The 19,462-nt window shown below is 43.9% G+C and overlaps 1 protein-coding gene across 4 annotated transcripts in view; it reads right to left on the reverse strand.

The window, feature by feature from the left end:
* LOC138259001 (inter-alpha-trypsin inhibitor heavy chain H4-like) overlaps window positions 1-19,462 on the reverse strand; it is a 536,359-nt gene that overhangs the window by 383,219 nt on the left and 133,678 nt on the right. For all 4 annotated transcript variants that reach the window (XM_069206377.1, XM_069206375.1, XM_069206376.1 and 1 more), the window contains exon 9: window positions 18,527-18,652. In XM_069206377.1, coding sequence (XP_069062478.1) covers window positions 18,527-18,652 — 126 coding nt within the window. The remainder of the gene's footprint in view (window positions 1-18,526; window positions 18,653-19,462) is intronic.

Here is a 19,462-nt window from a genome sequence, read left to right on the forward strand (position 1 = left end):
TATTGCGACTGGTAAACTTGGCATCAATAGCTTTATTAATTTGGTTAAAACAATATAAAACCCTCTCAGAATCAGAACTATTTTTTAAAATAGAAGCAATGTCCAGCAGGCTCTCATTAATTATGGAGCTAGTTAAATCATCGGCTCTTTCACCAATCCATCTTAGCCTTACACCGTTAGTCCTATGTGGTTCTACATTAGAAATAATAATTCCCACATCCACCGAACTACCGGCCCAAAGGGTAGTGTCCAAAATAATACGGTTGTGGTCACTTAGGGTAGTTACCTCAATTCTTGGTGGATCACAGTAAGAACTAATATTAGAAGATGTGATCACATGGTCAATGACCGAGCTGGTGTGCCAATTTTTAAAAGTAGGAATGGGTAAACCATTAACATCTTTACAGCACTCCACTATTTCCAGGTCATAGCAGCCCATGAACTTATGCAGTGCTTCCCCATAACTGTTATGTCCAAAATGCGGGACATCCCAGCCGGCACTGTTAGTAACCCCACAAACCCTTTTTGTAGACAAATCGCACAAAGTAGTATTGAAATCCCCTACCCAGATGAAGTCAAATACAACATTCTGTTCCAGACATAGATTTTCGACAGCGCCGGCTAAGTCTGTTACTACTTTGACCCGGGTAACATCAAAAATGTTATTATAATAGTTAATCAATAAAACATTATGGTCTTTGTCATCCACAAGCCAGAGGATCTGCACAAGGTCCCCTACAGGTATATACTTTTTAACCACAATAGGACGACAGATCGTTACAAGTATAAGGAGACCGCCTTTCGCTCTACCTATACCACCTCCCAACGCCGGTAAATTGTAAGAAACGAATCCCTCATAGTTAACTTCATCTTTACACCATGTTTCTTGAAGACATAAGATGTCATGGGCATTAACAAACGTTAACCATCCCGGATCCCTCTCCTTCGATTTCAGCCCTGCCACATTCCAACAAACAATAGTAATAGTATCCTTACCCCTAACACAATTACTATCAGGCACCATACCATTGTTTCGTCCCCAATTCGCATTCTGGTTTGAATTGCTTATGTCCCCACAATCGGGCGGTGCCCTTATATCCACCGCCAATTCAATTTCTGTGTTGTTGGGCATCTCTTGGGCCATGGTATTGTCTATACCGATATCCACACAGGGAATAATAATCACCTGGGGTAAGAACTGCCCTCCCTCATTAAGTCAATCATTTGCATCCAGAGAACTTAGGGGTTGAAACCGGTTTTGCATTGAAATATCAGGGTATAGCCTGTGTGTAGCAGGGCATAATCTACTTCCTCTACTCCCATAAGGGGCATTATTATGATGGCTGTAAAAGAAAGCAAGCGAGCGGGCACACACATTGTTATCAGTAATTGGTAATGAGGCAGCACTTAATAATACAGTGGCAGCATGTTGAGGGTGTTTAAAATTTATGATGACACAGTCACCACTAAAACTTTTCTTAGAGCTCCCTATCCAATTTACCCTTCTGGTAGTCAGAACTTGATCTGAGAGTTCAGTTGGGAATCCACAATGCCTGTGCATCCAGGAAACGGTTTTATTTTTTAAAGACTCGTGGGTTTCCTGATGATTCCCCTTTGCAACAGGGGGAACATTAGCTAAAACTACCACATATGGTGCGCAGTCAGGAGGGAGATTAATGGCGCGCCTTCGCCTTACCTCAGTCCAATCCTCTTTTCTATCAGGTATTAAAACAACCTGGCCATCATTACAGGCTAAAGACTGTGCTGTCGGGTAGTTCTGTACAACACTCCTACTAATATCTAAACCTGTAACATCACCGGGAGGAGCAACCTGAGTATCATAATTGCTTATTGTTATTGGGGCTGACACACTATCTGCTTCCACCAGTGTTTTTTTGAGGAGATCGCCTAATCTATTAACCTCCGCGGTTAGCTGATCAATTTTAACCATAAGAGGTTTGACAATACCCTTAATCTTTAAGTCAATAATACTTACTAAGTTTTTTGTTTTTTCTGCATCTAGTTTAACGTCGTCGATATTTGCTGTATTATCCTCATCCTTATCTGGATTCTTGAGGGGGCTAACTAATCTTTTTTTTGCGGGCCGAGCACCCCCACGTTTAGTCTGGGTCTTTCTACATGCTCTAACCACTCTAGGTAGTGGGGTGGGCGGATGTTGCACTATGGGATCAGTAGAAACCTCTAGATCGGCTAAGGTGGAAGTATTCTGCATAATCATTTCCCTATCAGGAACACCGGAATTAGTGCAATTAGTGCAGACACTACTACTGTCATCCAGAGCCAATGGAGCAGGTGAAAGTTGCACACTAGATAATGGGGGGGGACTGCTAAGCCCTAGGGACTGTCTCCTCTCGCAATTAATTTTACTAACAATCTTCACTAAATAATTATCCAATGTCTGGGGTATAGAGGGGGCTTTTTGCTTTGACATGCTTAACAGTCACAAATTATCACTTTAAAATCGAATCGAATAAGGCTTTTCCCAATTACACACAAATAATAAAATAATAAGGACTGCTTGAAAACAAAATGTGATATACACAACCTACATCCAGTCCCAAAAAAAAAAAACACTTAATGAACTCTCACAATGTACAGGTACAGGTATACAGGTCTATAGGTCACAAAGGTCAGCAGCCTGTATAAACCAGAACCTTGTCACAAACTGTCCGCCCTTTATCCGGGCTTCGTTCTGGGCGCAGCTGTAGGCTACCTGCAATATAGGGAGTCAACAACCAATGGGCAGATGGACGTGCACGGCTGCACGGCTGAGACTCCCAATGCGCTCCCCATGCGTTCCTGGGAGCTGTAGTCCCGTGTAGTCCCGTGTAGCGCCTCACCAGCTCCTTCCCAGCAGTCTCCAACAATCGCAGCCCCTCCAGGGACTACGGCGACACAGGTATCGAGATGCCTCCAAAGCGCTCTGTCCTTTGCCGCCCACCTCGGCTACTTCCTCACTCTATGCGGCTGTCTCGACAGTACACAAACACCGACAGAGCCCGCTCTCGACGGCACACAAACACCAACCGAGCCCGTCGCACAAACACCGACAGAAGCCCTTGCTCTGCTCCGTCTTTGCTTCCGTCTTTGCCTCCACACCTCGTCACTGTCTCGCTTCCCCTGCTCGAAGCAGAAGCAATCACCCCAAAGCCTTTTTTAATGTATTGGTGCGCCAAAGGTTTCCAAGAATTCTGAGTTACTTATCTTTGTTCTCTCAACCGTTTTCCAGACTGTCTCTGTGTACTGTGTCTTTAAGACCTCCAGGGCGAGGAGGGATAGCTCTTCCCAGAGTGCTGCCTCTCAGCGTTGATCCTGCTGCTCCGGTTATAGTGTGCCCTGTCTCTGTTTTTACCGTCCTTCACCCTGCACCTCTCTTTTTCCCCATATTCAGGCGGATTAGTCCGGAGGAGGGTGTGAGGCCTGATCGATTCGCTGGGAAGAAAGAGCTCACGCCGCCGCTTACACCGCGGCTTTCTCCAGCACCTTTCTCCGCCGCGCCGCAGCTCTGACCGATGTCTCGTCTTCTTCGTACACGATGCGCTTCACTGCACCTCACAACCTGCCGATAGCATGGTCCGGGGGGCTACAGGAGTTTTTGCATTAAGCTTACTGCTCGGTCCCCGGCTCTCTCCTCCTGCAGCCTCCGAGCGCTGCCCCACCAACTCCGTCCTTATAAGGACTTATAACCGAGGCTCTAGATGCAGGACACAGATGAGAGAAGGAAATCAGAGAGTGTGAAGCAGGAGCGAGGGAATAAGTGAAAAGAGAGACAAATCCAGTTCTTAGTGTGGCCTGAGAATGAAAGGAAACCAGCCGAGGAGAGACAGGATGAGGGAAACAGTGGAAAAAATAAAGGAAGGGACAAGACTATGGATGCGCTTGAAGATGATACACAGAATGTGGAAGACAGTACACACACGAGAGGAATGTCATAGAGAAGCAATGGACAAGGAAAAGAAAACAGCTGGAGGGAGGCAGGATAGGAGCCGGTTTCCAGACGTGAAGAGAGCATCATGAAAACAGACAAAGAAGGAGAGGCGGTAAAACAAGGTGACAGGTTTTCATAGATTATGGGGTTGTAAGAGTAAGCAATGGAGGAAAGAAATGGAAAGAACTGAAGATTATATTAATATTACAATCAGACATCCAACCTGATCATGGTGGCATTGACAGTTATGCATTTATTCTACTTTATTTTCATTGCTTTGTATTTTATTTACATAACCAACATACAAGTGGCAGAACCAAAACCGAGACACCTTAAGACTGCAATAGAATTTTGTCACCTGCTTTCACTCATATGCACATGATGCACATGTACATGTTCCTCCTGAGTTTTAGGAGCTGCATTTTATACTAAAAACCTTTTATCTGCACACAGGTAGCACTGTCACAAATGTGATGCAGAATGAATTGTTCATGACTTGCTAAGTCCTTAAATGTACACTTTATTTTTGACTGAACTGTAAATGTTCAGTGATTTTTTTTTCCACTTTTTTAAAAATGTGCCAAACATAGCACAAAACATTAACTCTACTGGTGTGTCTTTTCCTAATGATCCCAGGTTCCCAAACTCATTTTGAATGCCAGTTTGGTTCTCTATGTGTTATGATATGTCAATTGCACTTGGTAAGCACACGTTTACAGAGGTTTCATGAGACTAATGAAGCACAAGGAGCTCAGGACAGTAATGTAAGACTACTGTCACTACTGGTGGCAAAGACTGAAGAAAGGTAGAATATGTTTAATGGTATTAGTTCCTGTTAGACCTGGCAGCTTTTTGGTGTACCTCCCCTGTCCTTTTGCCTTCTGACCTCCTGTTTTTATGGTATACTGGACTCTGGTTTTGCTGGTTTACCGTTTCTGTGCACTTTACCACTGCTGATCAGTGCTAAAGTGCAAGTGCTCTCTATGTAAATTGTATTGGTGATTGGTTTATCCATAATTGGCATATTTGATTTACTGGTAAGTCCTTAGTACAACGCACTGGAGGTGCCAAGGGCCTGTAAATCATGTGCTACTAGTGGACCTGCAGCACTGGTTGTGCCACCCACATTAGTAGCCCTGTAAACATGGCTCAGACCTGCCACTGCAGTGTCTGTGTGTGCAGTTTTAACCTGCCAATTCGACTTGGCAAGTGTACCCACTTGTCAGGCCTAAACCTTCCCTTTTACTACATGTAAACACACCCCTAAGCTAAGATAGGTCCTAGGTAGCCCCATGGGCAGGATGCAGTGTAGGTTAAAAGTGGGACATGTACTTATGTGTACTTATGTGTATTACATGTCCTAACAGTGAAATACTGCTAAATTAGGTTTTCACTGTGCAAGGCCTATCACTCTCATAGGTTAACCTGGGGGCCGCCTTTAAATCCTATTAAACTGCCGTTTCCCTTTGAGAGCAGATCTAAATGTGGAGTTTAGGGTCTCTGAGCTCACAATTCAAAAATAAATCTTTTAGTGAAGTTGGTTTTTAGATTGTGAGTTTGAGAATGCCACTTTTAGAAAGTAGGCATTTTCTTGCTTAAACCTTTCTCTGCCTGTTTGTAGATTCCCTGGCTGGGTCAGTTTGACAGTTAGGCTGTTTGCACCTCTCTGTAGACAGTGACACAAAGAGAGCTGGGATCTAGCCTCCATATCCAGATGAGCCATCTGTGCTAGGAGGGAGGGGGGGAGTGGTCACTTACACCTGAAAGGACTGCTCCTGCCCTCACACAATGCAGACTCAAACCCCCTGGTGTGTGTCGGGGGCCTGGCCTGGACAAGGAAGGATCTTACAAACACTTGAGACTTTGCTTTGAAGTTTGCCTACTTAAAAGGCAGAAAGGGGTATAAGAAGATCACCCAAAACCCCAGACGTTTAGAATCTTTCTGGAATCAAGAGGAACCTCTGCCAAGGAGAAGAGCTGGAGGAGGAGAACTGTTGCTTTGCTGGATTGACCTGCAGTTGCTGCTTCTGTCTTAAAAGAGTGCAAAGGGTGAACTTTGCTGTGTATCCTGCTTGAGAAAGTTCTCCAAGGGCTTGGACTGAGCTTGTCTCCTGTTAACAAGTCTCAGGGACGTAAAATACTTCACCTACCAGCCTTTGGGTTCGTTTGCCGTGGACCCTCACTTGCCAGGTGGTGCCTATGCCAGTTTCTGGGTCCTTGGGACTGAAATCTGGCCTGAAAACAAGAAGAACCAGGTGAACCGACTTCGGACGACTCTAACACCAATGCTTCTTTCTGACTCTGCGACGCTGCCTCCTGTTGGAAGTCTCAGGGACACCAAAGACTTCAGTTTCCTTGACCTGCAGCGCAGGGAACTGTGTGTTTTGTGCTGTTCAAGAGGAAAAACCACTGTGATGCCACCAATGAAGTGGCTGGCCTGCACGTAACCTGCCAACGCCACATGGAGACGCACTGCCCCACTTTGCACTGTGACCCTGGTCTCATCGAGGCCATCATCGGACAACTTCACCGAGCCACTGCTCGCACTCAGACATCGCCTGTTCACACCGCAGTCTGGGCATCCCCGACAACGACGCTCCTGCTGACATCGACGCCTCTGCCTGCACCGTGGCCTGTGGACAACGCTCGTGAGGAACACGAACAACTGTCCTGTCCCGCACCGCAGCCCCAGTCCACCGATGCCAGTCCCATCGACTCCAGTGTCATCAACAAACGTCTCTGTCTGCACTGCTATCTTGAGCCTACCGACGGCAGCACTCCAGCAACGAAGACACCATTGCCTGCACCGTGACCTGGTGACACCGCACGTCGCACTGCTCCGCTTCACAACGCAGCCCTGGTCTCACCGACTCCACTGGACGACCACCACAGAGCCGCTGCCTGCATCGTGACCTGTGGGCACCGCACGTCGTACCATCCCGCTTTGCACCACAACCCCAACGTCAGCCACGCCAGCGCTCCTGACTTCATCAGCCCAGAGTTTGATCCGCAACGCGTGTGAACTTCAAGGGCCCGATGACTCCCGCACCTACTCCGGAACCGACACTGAAACACCAGCGACACCGCTGTCCGGAGCTCACCGCAAGGATCACAACGCCCTCCATATCCAAAGGTACTGTTTGCGGGTCTTCCCGACACCGTAGCTGGCCCGCGACTCAGCAGACAGACTGAACTGTTGTTTTTTTTTATCACGCCTGTCACGGTTTCGGGTGGGTCTGATCTGGATCTGGTTGGGGCACCCCTTGAGGTCACAGAATATCCCAAAGAGGTAGTGTACTGGGGCATAAAAGCAGCTAAAGGCAATCACGGGAAAGGACCGCTAGGGACAGGCACAGGAAACAGGAAAGTAAAGGCAGAGCAACCTTAGTGTGAACAAACAAGAAAGGATTACTAATGGACAAACACACTTGGGTTACCACTAAGGTTGTACACAGGGTAGGGCTCAGAACTTCCCACAGCAACAGGGAATGTCAATGCCTCTGTGCTGATTGCTCTTACAGATAGTCACCCTGCAAGCCCCATAGAAAGGAAGCAGCACAAGTGATTCTGTCTCTGTACTATTAGAGCACAAACAAGGATTGTACTTACATACACAAGCCAAGACCTTGTGGGTCCAGCTGGAAACACAGTGGCAATTCCTGGAAAAACAGCAATAGCAACCTGTCACTGTTAGGCCCTAAAGACTACGTATAACACTAGACAAAGGATGGGGGCTGGAATTGCCTCCTGGAAACCAGGAGACAACCCCAGTACAAAAGAAAACACTTATACACAGGTGAAGACTGATAGTACACTTACCAGACACAAATACCCAAGAGGTAACGGAAACAAAAGTAATGAACTAGGAGGCAGGAACTGGGAATAGACACAGGCTGAAGCAAAGGCAGGAATAGGACTGGAAAACAAAGCACAAGCTCTGGCTGGAACAAGCAGAAACAGGAATGGGAAACAGAGAGCAGGCTCTGGCTGGAACAAGCAAGAACAGGACTGGAATACAGTGAGTTGAAACAAGCAGGAAACAGGAGTGGGAAACTGAGAGCAGGTTCAGGCTGAAACAAGGCAGGAACAGGTCTGAAAAACAGGGAAGAAACAAACAGGAACAAGGCTAAGAGACAGGGAGCAGACTCTGGCTGGAACAAGCAGGAACAGGGCAGAGAAACAGAAAGCAGGTTTAAGCTGAAACAGAACAGGAACAAGACTGGAACACCATCAGATAAAGGGTCAGGAACACAAAGGAATCGAACTCCAATGCACGACGAGGATCTTGAGGAAGCAGTTCTAGGCAGTTGCAAACCCCAGGTGGAATCACATGACTGGGCTGCACAGGAGAGGTCTCTGGTGTGTATAGTTTCAGACACTCGCAAGTCCTGGAGGAGCGAATCAAGTAAAAAGGAGCAACTGGACTTCTTCCATAGAAAACAGTGTGTAGCAGAATACAGGCTTTCCTGACTACCAGGCTGTGCATTATGGGATTTGCAGTCCCAGGAAGCAAATGTAATTCTACAAAAGCAGACCATAGCAAAAAGGGAAACAAACGGGAGTCAGAAAGGGACTCTAGATGAGTGTTCAAGGTGATTCCCAGGCTATAGAAAGTCCCTTTACAGCACCCCCTGGAGATGGGACGACAGAGGCGTAACAACGCCGTGATAGCCCCGGGTGTTGCTATTGACTTCCAGGAACTGTATTTTTAAGTTAAACCTTACAAAATTCATATCTTTAGCACTGTATGTTGGATTTTTATAGTTTTGGTCTTGTTTTACACTGATAAATATTGGCTGTTGTTCTAAAACTGGTGTGGTGTCCTTTTGTAGTATTTTCTCTGTATTACTGTGTGTTATGTGCAAATGCTTTACACATTGCTTCTGAGATAAGCCTGACTGCTCGTGCCAAGCTACCAAGGGTATGAGCAGGGGTTAGCTGAGCGGGTATCTCCCTTATCCTGACTAGAGTGAGGCTCCAGACTTGGACAGGGTTCAAACCGACTGCCAACTAGAGATTCCATTTCTAACAGTTCCCTCTTTCAAATGTGGGCAAAACAACAAACTAGTATCTAATCTGATACCTAAGATGCATGAAGAGGATGATATATATTTTAGGAGCCCCAGAATGGGTGATGCTATGAGGGCATTATGGGCTAATGCCCCTTCTAATATGACAAGTAGTTCTGTTTTGGAGGGATTTAATCTTAGAAAATTATTGGCCATCTTCCAACTGGGAGCAAGAGGAAGTGTCACAGATCAACACCTGCCATTCACCTATTGTCATTAGCAGCATTGAGTTCAAAGATATTCAACTGTAAATGGTTGCCCAACCCTAATATTACATTGGGAGAGCAAACCATATTTCTCAATCCCAATCACATACATTTTAATACATAAACTGATATATTCTAGAAATGTATTATCTCTTCCCGCAAGTTGCATTGTTTATATTGTGTGTTTCAGAGAGTTTTCCTAAGGATCACATACTAGAATTACATACTGGAATAAGTATTTGTAGGTGGGGATAGACTCCTCTGTGTTCCTAAATAAGCACCAACAGCAAAGAGTTTGTGAACAGTTAGTGATTGTGGATGCCCCTTCCCCTTAAATAAACCTTGCGACTTTCAGCAACCATTTCTTTTTTTCTTTTTTAAGGTCCTCTGGGAGTACCGCTGGATTGTGGCAAAAGTTGCCAATTTTTTTTCTATTTGCCCCCAGGGATGTTCCTCAGGGTACCTCTCAAGTAGCCAATTGGAGGAGGGCATCCATACTGTGGCCCCTTCTATCTATTTTTTCCAAACTCCAGGTTGGGGGACCAAGTCCTAGAGTCCTGTAATGACTGCCAGCAACGTTTTTCTGGAACCACAGCCAGCATTGGTATCCTGAGATCACTTGGAGCTCCCGTCATGCTCTGTGATCGCAACTAAGGCCTTGCATCGAGCTGCAATGGCGGAAGGACAAGATGCCCCGGAGATCGCCCGCCGATGAATCGAGCCATGGATGAAGAGTGAGTGATGAGCGGCGACTGGCGATCGACGGTGTTCCCCCCTTCCTTTGACCGAGCTGATTCCTGTGAAGAAATGGAGATGTCTGATGATGCATGAGGAGTGCATTACAGTGTGTTAAGCGTCTTCTCCAAACGACTGCACACGAAGCGGCTCCCCTGCCCAGCTTTGATCCAATGGCTTAAGGGTTCGCAAGGCGGACACGCGGACGCGCAGAGCCAAGAAAAGAGGAGACAAACTTCACATCGCCTGTCATCCTGTAAGTGGAGTACGATTACGGCTTCGGCGTATATTATGGGCGGAGGGGGCGAGGCGGTCCTGCAGTATGTAAAGAGCCGGCGCGAGGAGTAGACTGCTGTGGATGATGTGGCTCACTTGACATGACTGGGGAGGCTGCGAAATAAGACACTGTGAAACAAAGAACCTTGGCAGAAGGGAGGGGTTAAGGTGGTCAGCTGCAGTCAACAATTTTCTTAACACCAAGACTATATACAAAGGGGTCAAAGGAGAAAGGAGAGAGAAAGGGGAGAAGAGAAGTTTGCAATTTGGTAAACAATGCTGGCTACTCTAAAAAAGTGGATAGAGCAGGATCCTCGCAGGCCCCAATCTACAGGAGGTCTAGGGAGCGCTGCAAGTGCGTTCTAGTGGTTACAGATGCTCGTTTTTGGAGGAGTACCTGCCACGCCGTTGCTAGCCACTTTATTTGGTCTATACACTCCGAACCCAGGGGGTTAAACCACTTCCCTAGCTGCCACCTCCAAAATTTCATTGGTTCCTCGCTCCTGTCTATAACTGCATTGGTTTCCTCTCCTGCCATACTCCACTTCCATCTAACTAATCCTTGCTTCTATCATAAGAACTCTTTTCGTCATCATGAAACATTTAACCCGGGATGGCTTCAAATCTCGAGCGGCACCAAAGAATTTGAAAGGGGCAAAAACCAAGACTCTGACTCCTGTCTTTGGCAGACATAGACATAGCTCACAGCAGCCAGATGGGTTAGACTCCCCTATAATTGTCACCACAAATCAAGATTCTGTACCCTTTCTACTCAGCCTTTCCAACGTGCTCGGGCCCGGCATGGTTAATGGCCCCTCACAAACAGCGGCGTGGTTCAATGGTCCGCTTTCACAGAGAGGTTTGTCAGAAGTGACCCCCTATTCATTATCGTCGTCTGCACCACCAGCCGCTCCCCCCTCTTCACGCACAATGTTGTCTCCCTAGCACAAGGGGGGACCATCCGCGCAACCTTTCTACCTGTTTTTTTTTCAAACAGCACCAGTAATCTGAAAGAACCACCTAAGGAGACTGACGCTGGCTCATTACAAGCGAGAGCACACATGAGTGCAACTCTAACAGGACAAGTAACTGCAAATAATATTGCAACATCTTTCGTCAGTGCACCTGTCAGGGTGTCAAGCGGTCAAACGATACTCAATTTGACCACAGAGAGTGCGCCAGCCAATGCCACGCCATCCAGTTCTCTGCTAAACCCCCTACTTTAGTGAGCACAGTCGCTGCAAATAGCTCAGCAGCAATGGAGGAGGTGATGGGCCAGATATTGGAGGAGCCATAAAACTCTCACAGGAAGCAACCCGAAGAGAGACAAGAGATCAGTTGAGTCAAATCAACACACACTTAACTCTTCTCTCAACTAGGGTATTACAGGTCGAACAGAGGGTTTCGGATCTAGAAGACGCCAAAACTCAGGTTGAGTCATCCACGTCCCAGGTTTAAGCCGACTTAGAAGATCTACAAATGAAGATGGATGAGATGGAAAATAGATCACGGTGCTCCAACCTTAGATTTGTAGGTGTTCCCAAGGAGCTGGAATTAGGCTCTTCAGTAACCAAGGTGGTGTCCGAACTTATTTGTAAAAATATTCTTCCAGACTGGGCAAAATCGTGAGAGGATTTATCTATCATGAGAGCCCATAGGGTACCCTTTGTGCGTCCAGCAAATACTAAGTATCCACATACTATTCTGGTACATTTCTGGGATTTTAGAATAAAGGAACAAATCCTAGCCCAAGCCAGAAAAGTACCTGAGTTTAAACAGGAGGGTACCTTGAATTTTACCTTCCGGGTATTTACAGATATGTCAGTTGCAGCCACCCATCGGCGACAGGAGTTTGTCAGTCAAATTGATGCTTGTAAAAGTTTGGGGGCTCCGGCGTGTATAGTCCAGCTGGCAAAACTGAAAGTATTCTATAAGGGTCAAGCAAAAGTCTTTCAAAACATCAATGAGGCAAGGAATTATCTGGAGCACATAAAAAGACAAGGAGCTGGGTAGAATGCGGACAAAAGGGGTAGGAAGGAGAAAGAAGAAGGAGGAGGAAAAGGAGAAAGGGGAAAGAGAAGAAAAGGGAAAAAGAAAAGAAGAAATCCCAGCATTTAGATTGTTAGACAGTGCTTCGAGGCCATAGAGTGCTTTTTCTGTTTATTTTTTTGTTTTTTCTCTTCTAGGTGATTCGGCGCTCCAAACATCATGGCCTATTAGAAATCCATATCCAATAAGGATAAGGATGAAGACATTGAATGAGCTATAAAGGGACATGAAAAAATGTAGAATGAGGGGGGGGTGGGGTGGGGGGTTGAGGGGATGGGAAAAGGAAGAATCACACCGGTACTTAGTATTAGTGGTTGACTAAGAGGCGCACTTGCTTTTTAGAGATCAGTTGGTTCCTCCGCCTTGCAGATCTTGGAGGCTCTTGGAGGCTAAGGCAGTAGGGGTGCCATGTCAATGCACTCCAGTGTAGGGTGGGGGGAGGGGGTGAGGGGTGGTATATGGTCCGATGGGTTCATGATGGGTAGGATCTATTGGGTAGGTGGGTCTGGGGAGGGGGGGAGATAATAAAAAAATGCAGGTGTTAACAATGCAACTTCAGCATTTATTTGAAATTAAAAGTAGGTTCATGGTGAAAGCGAAAGCACAACTGCCATTCAATTTAAGGTACTTGACTGAAGTGAAGACACAAGATAAGGGGTATTTTGCTAATCTAGTAACACAAAGACGGCAGGGCCTGATTGGACAAGACAAGTGGCATCGTTCTAACTTAGTAGTATACGAATGGGAGTTAAATTAAGAGTGGCCTCCTGCAATTTAAATGGGGCTAACAACAACACAAAATGTTGTGCTGCGATCAGTTGGCTGGGTACAGCACAGGTTCAAGTGCTTTTACTACAAGAGACACACTTAAAACTCAAATCTAAAGTACCTATACTTCCGCCATTTATTGCCAACTCTTTCAATGCCTCAGCGGATGCCGCAGTTCGGGGTGTGGCGATCCCGTTTTCAAGTAAATTTGTAGGAAAATTTAATGAAGTAATCCGTGACCCACAAGCACGGTGGATAATAGTCTCTACAACAATTGTAAAGGAAGATTATCATTTCGTAAGTTATTATGGTCCAATAGAGGAAGATATAAATTGAATGCAGACATTATATATGCATCTTTCTCGTCTTAGAGGCTATCTTGTACTGGGGGGGATTTCAACATCATACTAAACACTCTTAGGGACTCATCATGGAAGAATAAAGCACAGAAGAAACCCAGAACCTCCCGATTTCTTCCAAAATTAATACAAGAGTTAGCCTTAGTAGATGTATGGCGGGCCGGCCATCCTGATGCCCAGGAGTATACGTGTTACTCCAAAAGGTACAACACGGAGTCAAGAATCGATTTTTTCCTAGTTTCATTCCTATTGAAATGGCATCAAACTGGAATACTTGCAAACTCTTTTTCAGACCATGCCGTGCCTTGGGTTGACTTGGGAGTTGTTAACTATTCGATCACTAAGCAATACAGATCACAATGGCGTTTCGATAGATCACTGTTAACAGTGGAAGTTTGGGTAAACAACCTCAAAACATTAGTAACTGATTTTCTGATGATAAATAAGGGATCCGCCCCAGTCTTTTATGTTTGGGGGGCTCTTAAAACTTACATACGAGGGGAGGCCATCTCTTATAAAGCTTATATAGCAAAAACAAATTGTGAGAAAAGTTCCAATCTACAACGTGAACTAGAACAGGCTCTGAGGGCAAAATTACTATCACCTAGCTCAGAGACAATAAAAGGGTTAGCAAAGGCTGAGGCTAATTTAAGAGAATTTTTCTTATCTAAAAATGTACTTAATAACTTTACCAGCTACCAACGCCAATATGAAGAGAGTGAACATGGGGGGAGATTTTTAGCCTGGTCAATTAAAAAGCGTGCCAGGACTAATTTAATAAAATAAATCTTCGATGAGGATCATGGTAGGTTGGTTACACATCCTGAAGAGATCGAAAAAGGCTTTTTTTACACATTATTCTAATCTATATACAGAGAGAACTCAAGTAAATGATAAACATATTCATCAATATCTAGATACGATCTCTCTGCCAAGACTCGCCATAGAGGCACAGAAATTATTGATTTCCCCTATTACTTCCCATGAAGTCACTAAGGCTATAAGAGATGCACCTAACAGTAAAGCTACAGGTGGAGATGGCTTTCCGGCAGAAGTTTATAAAGTTCTGGAAGATCAACTAGTAGGGATATTGACACAGTTATTCAATGCAATATTGGAAGGGGCAGAGGTTTTGGCAGAATTTTCAAGCGCAACAGTGGTTAGTTTTATTAAGAAGGACAAACCACTGCAATATCCTAGTTCATATCGTCCAATTAGCCTGTTAAATCAGGATTATAAATTGTTCACTAAAATCCTAGCTGCTCGCATAGCGCAAGTAGCCCAAATGCTGGTACATGAGGATCAGTGTAGGTTATTATCTACAAATACGAATTTTCTAATACAGGCCATAGATTATTTTTCGCATAGCTCCCATCTGGCAGCAATCTTGATGTTAGATGCCGAAAAGGCGTTTGACTTGGTCCAATGGCCAGTATTATTTTTGGTACTCGCAAAATTCGGCTTTCCAGAGAAATGTATTCAGATAATATAGACTTTGTATAAAGGGGCTCAAGCAAATATTTCAATCAATACTCAAGTAGTAGGATCAGTACAAATCACTCGAGGTACTCAACAGGGCTGTCCGCTCTCCCCAGTTTTATTCGCATTATTTATTGAGCCTTTAGCAGCCGCAACGCGACAAGATTCTGAGATTAAACCTCCTTTACCGTCAGCGCCCAAAATAAAGCTATTTGCGAATGATATGATATTGTATCTAAGGGTGGATCAACAAAACATTGAGAGAGCATTCGTCAAAATCAGGGCATTTTCCAAATTAGGGGGCTATTAAATTAATCAGTCTAAATCCGAGGCTTCACCTTACATCACTGAGGTATCGGTCCTGCCACAAGGTATTCGGGTGGCAGACTCATCTTTCAGTCCAATCAGATACCTTGGTATTTACGTTCTCCGAACTCTGCAGATTTATTCTACTTGAACTACACAAATATATTGAAAACAAAACAAGGATTGTTAACCAAGTGGAAAGATACTCCTATGTCCATCATAGGAAGGATTGCCTTGGTCAAGATGTCAATCCTTCCACTATTAATATTTGTTTTTTCAAGTTTGATTTTGCAAGTGGCGAAAAAATTTGTTGATGAGTTAGACATATTATTAAGACAATTTATCTGGAATAGTAAGGAACCCCGTCTTCAGCTGGTTAAAGTATCTTTATCAGTCGCAAATGGAGGCCTGGCTCTCCCCAATATGATTGCATACTTTGAAGCAGCACTATTTGATTGGGTAGCAAGAGTAGTTCAAAAGCCAAAATACAACGTCCACCTCAATCAGATGATGCTCAAAATAAATATCCACCTGTTCCGTTTTTTAAAATTCCCTCATATTCCCAAAAAAGTAAGGTATAAGCTTCCGGCGATGATGCAAGCCAATATACTACAACTAAAGTGCAAATACCAGATCGATAAGGCCTTTCCATTCTTAAAACTCACAGATATTGGACTTTTAGGAGTTAAAATAAGCCAAGGGATCCTACGTCAATGGGAAGCACTAGGTTTTATATCACTTGAGGACTTTTATCTCATAGATCAGCTGAAAACATGGGCACAATTTATGATGGGGGCAAATGATGCTCCAGAAATTCTAAAATTCTCGTATTATCAAATTTACCATTCTTTGTCTCCAGTGCAACGACCATCTAATTGCATGAATAAACCTACTGTTCAGGCCTTCTATGACAATCAAACGGGGATTGGAAAATGGTATAAATTAATTCAAGACGTAGGGGCAAGTATATTAACTTCTGGACTGTTAACTCAAATAGCCAATATGACAGGAATACGAATAGATCCGCAACATTGGAGAAAACATAATGAAGTGTCTTACAAAGCACTAAGAGGAGCCAATTTTAAAAGGGTTGCTTTATTCTCCAGGTGGATGCTGTATTATACTCCCGCGGTAATAAAAGATATGCATCCAGAAGCATCAGGCTTATGCCCACAATGCCACAACACTCAGGGAGATTGGATGCATATGTGCTTCTCTTCTGCACTATTAAAAAAATACTGGGAACAGATCTTTCAGTAGTTAAGCTACTGGGTTTGATCATGTGATTACCCCCTGCCCACTGGTGGCGCTTTGGGGCTTCACGCAAAATAAAAATCTCACCAGTGTATCCAGGCAGATGATTTTCACAGGCACAGTGATAGCTTTATCGCTTATTCTACAAGCCTGGAAATCATCTGTTCCCCCATCCTATGCAATGTGGATGGCAAAAATGGAGACCACCAGGGCTAGGGAAGAATTGTGTGCTCGGCGAATAGGAGCTATGAAAAGTTACCATGGGATTTGGGCCAAAATGAGCAATTCAACGGAATAGGTGGCGGAAAGGGATAAGGGAGGAAACTGAACCTACTAAAGAGATATAGGGCCTGATTACAACTATGGGAGGAGGTGTTAATCCGTCCCAAATGTGACGGATATACCACCAGCCGTACTACGAGTTCCATAGGATATAATGGACTCGTAATACGGCTGGTGGTATATCCGTCACATTTGGGACGGATTAATACCTTCCTCCAAAGTTGTAATCAGGCCCATAATTTGGCATACAAAAAGTGAATAATTCACAATTCACAATTTATGATTTAAGGTAATTTGTTTTATTGTCTACCTTTTAAAGGCAATTTTGCAAGTTGAAATAATTGGTGTAATGTATCGCAATATCACCCGCGGAAAAATAAATTAAAAAAATAAAACGTTTTTCTGATGTTGCAAGCAGTCAATCAGAATGCTCTCTCATGCAGGACTCTGACTCCCAGGGAATTGAATTGGCCCTAGGGAAATAAAGCTCCCTAGGCCAATCAGAATGCTCTATTTTTGAATTGGTGTTTCTGTGGGAGTCTCTGTAACCTCTTGTGGACCCAATTGTACAAATACCCTAATATTTTTGACCCTCAATTTCTACAAAAACTACTGAACGGATTTACACCAAATCACAAGAAGCTCAATCTGTGGCCCAAGATCTAGCGTCCTGCTAAATTTGGTGTAGTTCCATTGAGCCGTTTTTGCTGAAGTTTATGTAGAAAGCATGGTGATTTGGGATCCACCTTTTTCTCAGACCCGGATTGACAGATCACACCGATACATTCCATGCATAAAGTAGGCCAAAAGAGCACTATTTTTGTTTGTTTGGTGGAGATTTGCCAAGCGGTGGCAAAGTTATTAGCAACTCACAAAAAAGCATTTCCTATGGGAATGCTGACCTAACTATAGCTATCCAGTGGCAACTGCCTGTACACGTTCTTGCACAAATGGTGGATGTAATGTAGTTTAAAAATGAAAGCTAAACAGATTCTCTGACTTGTGTCCTATTGTTGTGCCATCTCTCCTTTTAATATATATAATAATGTGAATTATCCTGTTGAGTCTTGAATCCCAAAGTGGCTGCCATCACATCTTTATTTATGTGGTGGTAGCCAATCAGATCTTATCTCAAGATCTGCTGGCTCTGGGGATACTCTGCAGTGTGAAATATCCATATTATATGAGCCTTAATTTCTCAAAAAGTATAATCACCTTTTGATTTTCCTAAAATTATACATATGTATAGATCACCACTGGGTAGTTTTAGCTAGGAACACATTTCCATAGAAAAACATTCTTTTGTTTGCTAAAAGCTTTGGTAGTGTTTGACAAATCTGCACAAGATGTTCACAAAAAAGTCTCATTCACCTCAGCTTCTTCCTGGTAAGGTTTGGGGTGACAGTCAAGGGGGTGCTAAGAAAAAAGGGGGGCCCAAAACCTATTTTCCGCATTCATTCTTCAATAGCAAAATTGAACAGCAACACCAGAAAAACTGCTGAACAGAATTTGGCAGAACACTGGATATTGGTACAGAAAGCATGCTTTTTGTAATTTAGTGTAAATCCAGACCTAAGAATGCAGGAATCTGTACTGAAATTCTCATTCCTGCATTGCATTCACAATTCCTCATGTCCATACTTTTAATAGGCCAGTATTTCACAAGCCAGAAATACAGAACACTGTAGAAAAGGTCTTTTCAAATGTAGCGAAATCAATTCATTGTTCTACTATCATTTTTAATAAGGCCCAAAGACTATTCCATTTGGGCTGGGAGAGGTATTTAGTGCTTACCAATAGTTGGTTGGCCATCTGTCAGCATAATTATCATGGAAACACTTCTTTCTGGGAGGGCTGCAGTTTCCTCTGAATCTTTTAATATTTGAACTGCAGACAGTAGGGCACTATTAATGTCTGTCGCTGTAAGAAATAATTGAAAAGTTAGATCATGTGCAAGTAATATTGCCCTAGAGGTAAATAACATGTGGCACTTGTAACATAAACACATGGAAGCCATATCTGTTGTTTTGATCCTCTAGTACTTGGTGGGCACACATAGCTAACTTAAGGTGTTCAAAGTGGTCAATAGACAGCAACACATCACTGGCTTAGGGGCAGAGTCCCCTGGAAGATCAGTTTTCTTGGCATTTTCTTACATGAAATCCATTGAAAACAATTTGACCCTCACTTATCCCAGCTCATCTTTACAAACTCTCAGCTTTCAGTAATTGGTGTTATCCATGCCTTTAATTCTTCTGCCAAAATGCAGTCACTGTTATCATCTTAACACGCAAATTGAACCCTCTTGTTACTGAAGTTGATAAAGCTGTTAAATCTCGTATAACATTGGAATAACAATTAATTCTTGCGAATAGTTAGATTTTACACTGCTTTCTAGACCATGGTCTCACCTGAGCTAGAACAAGTTAACATCATGTTTATATTATGTTGTATGGTATGTGGTGCATTTGCAATAATATCAAAATGACAAGTCTGCAGGAAAATAGACATAATATTTCTAAATTAAATTAGTTAAAAGAGCAATAATGAAGGATGTTGGGTGTAGCGATCAAGAACATCAGATGAAAAACTAATTGAAAGTCAAATTCATTTCTCTGGGGTACAGTAGGCTGTGACCTAGGTACCATTAGCTATTGACCAGCAATGGAGGTGGTCTAGTGAAATCACTTTGAACCTTTGCAGTCAGATGCTATTTTTTCAGTTTTCAGA

The sequence above is a fragment of the Pleurodeles waltl genome, chromosome 9 (assembly GCF_031143425.1).
Source record: "Pleurodeles waltl isolate 20211129_DDA chromosome 9, aPleWal1.hap1.20221129, whole genome shotgun sequence".
Taxonomy (NCBI): Eukaryota; Metazoa; Chordata; class Amphibia; order Caudata; family Salamandridae; genus Pleurodeles; species Pleurodeles waltl.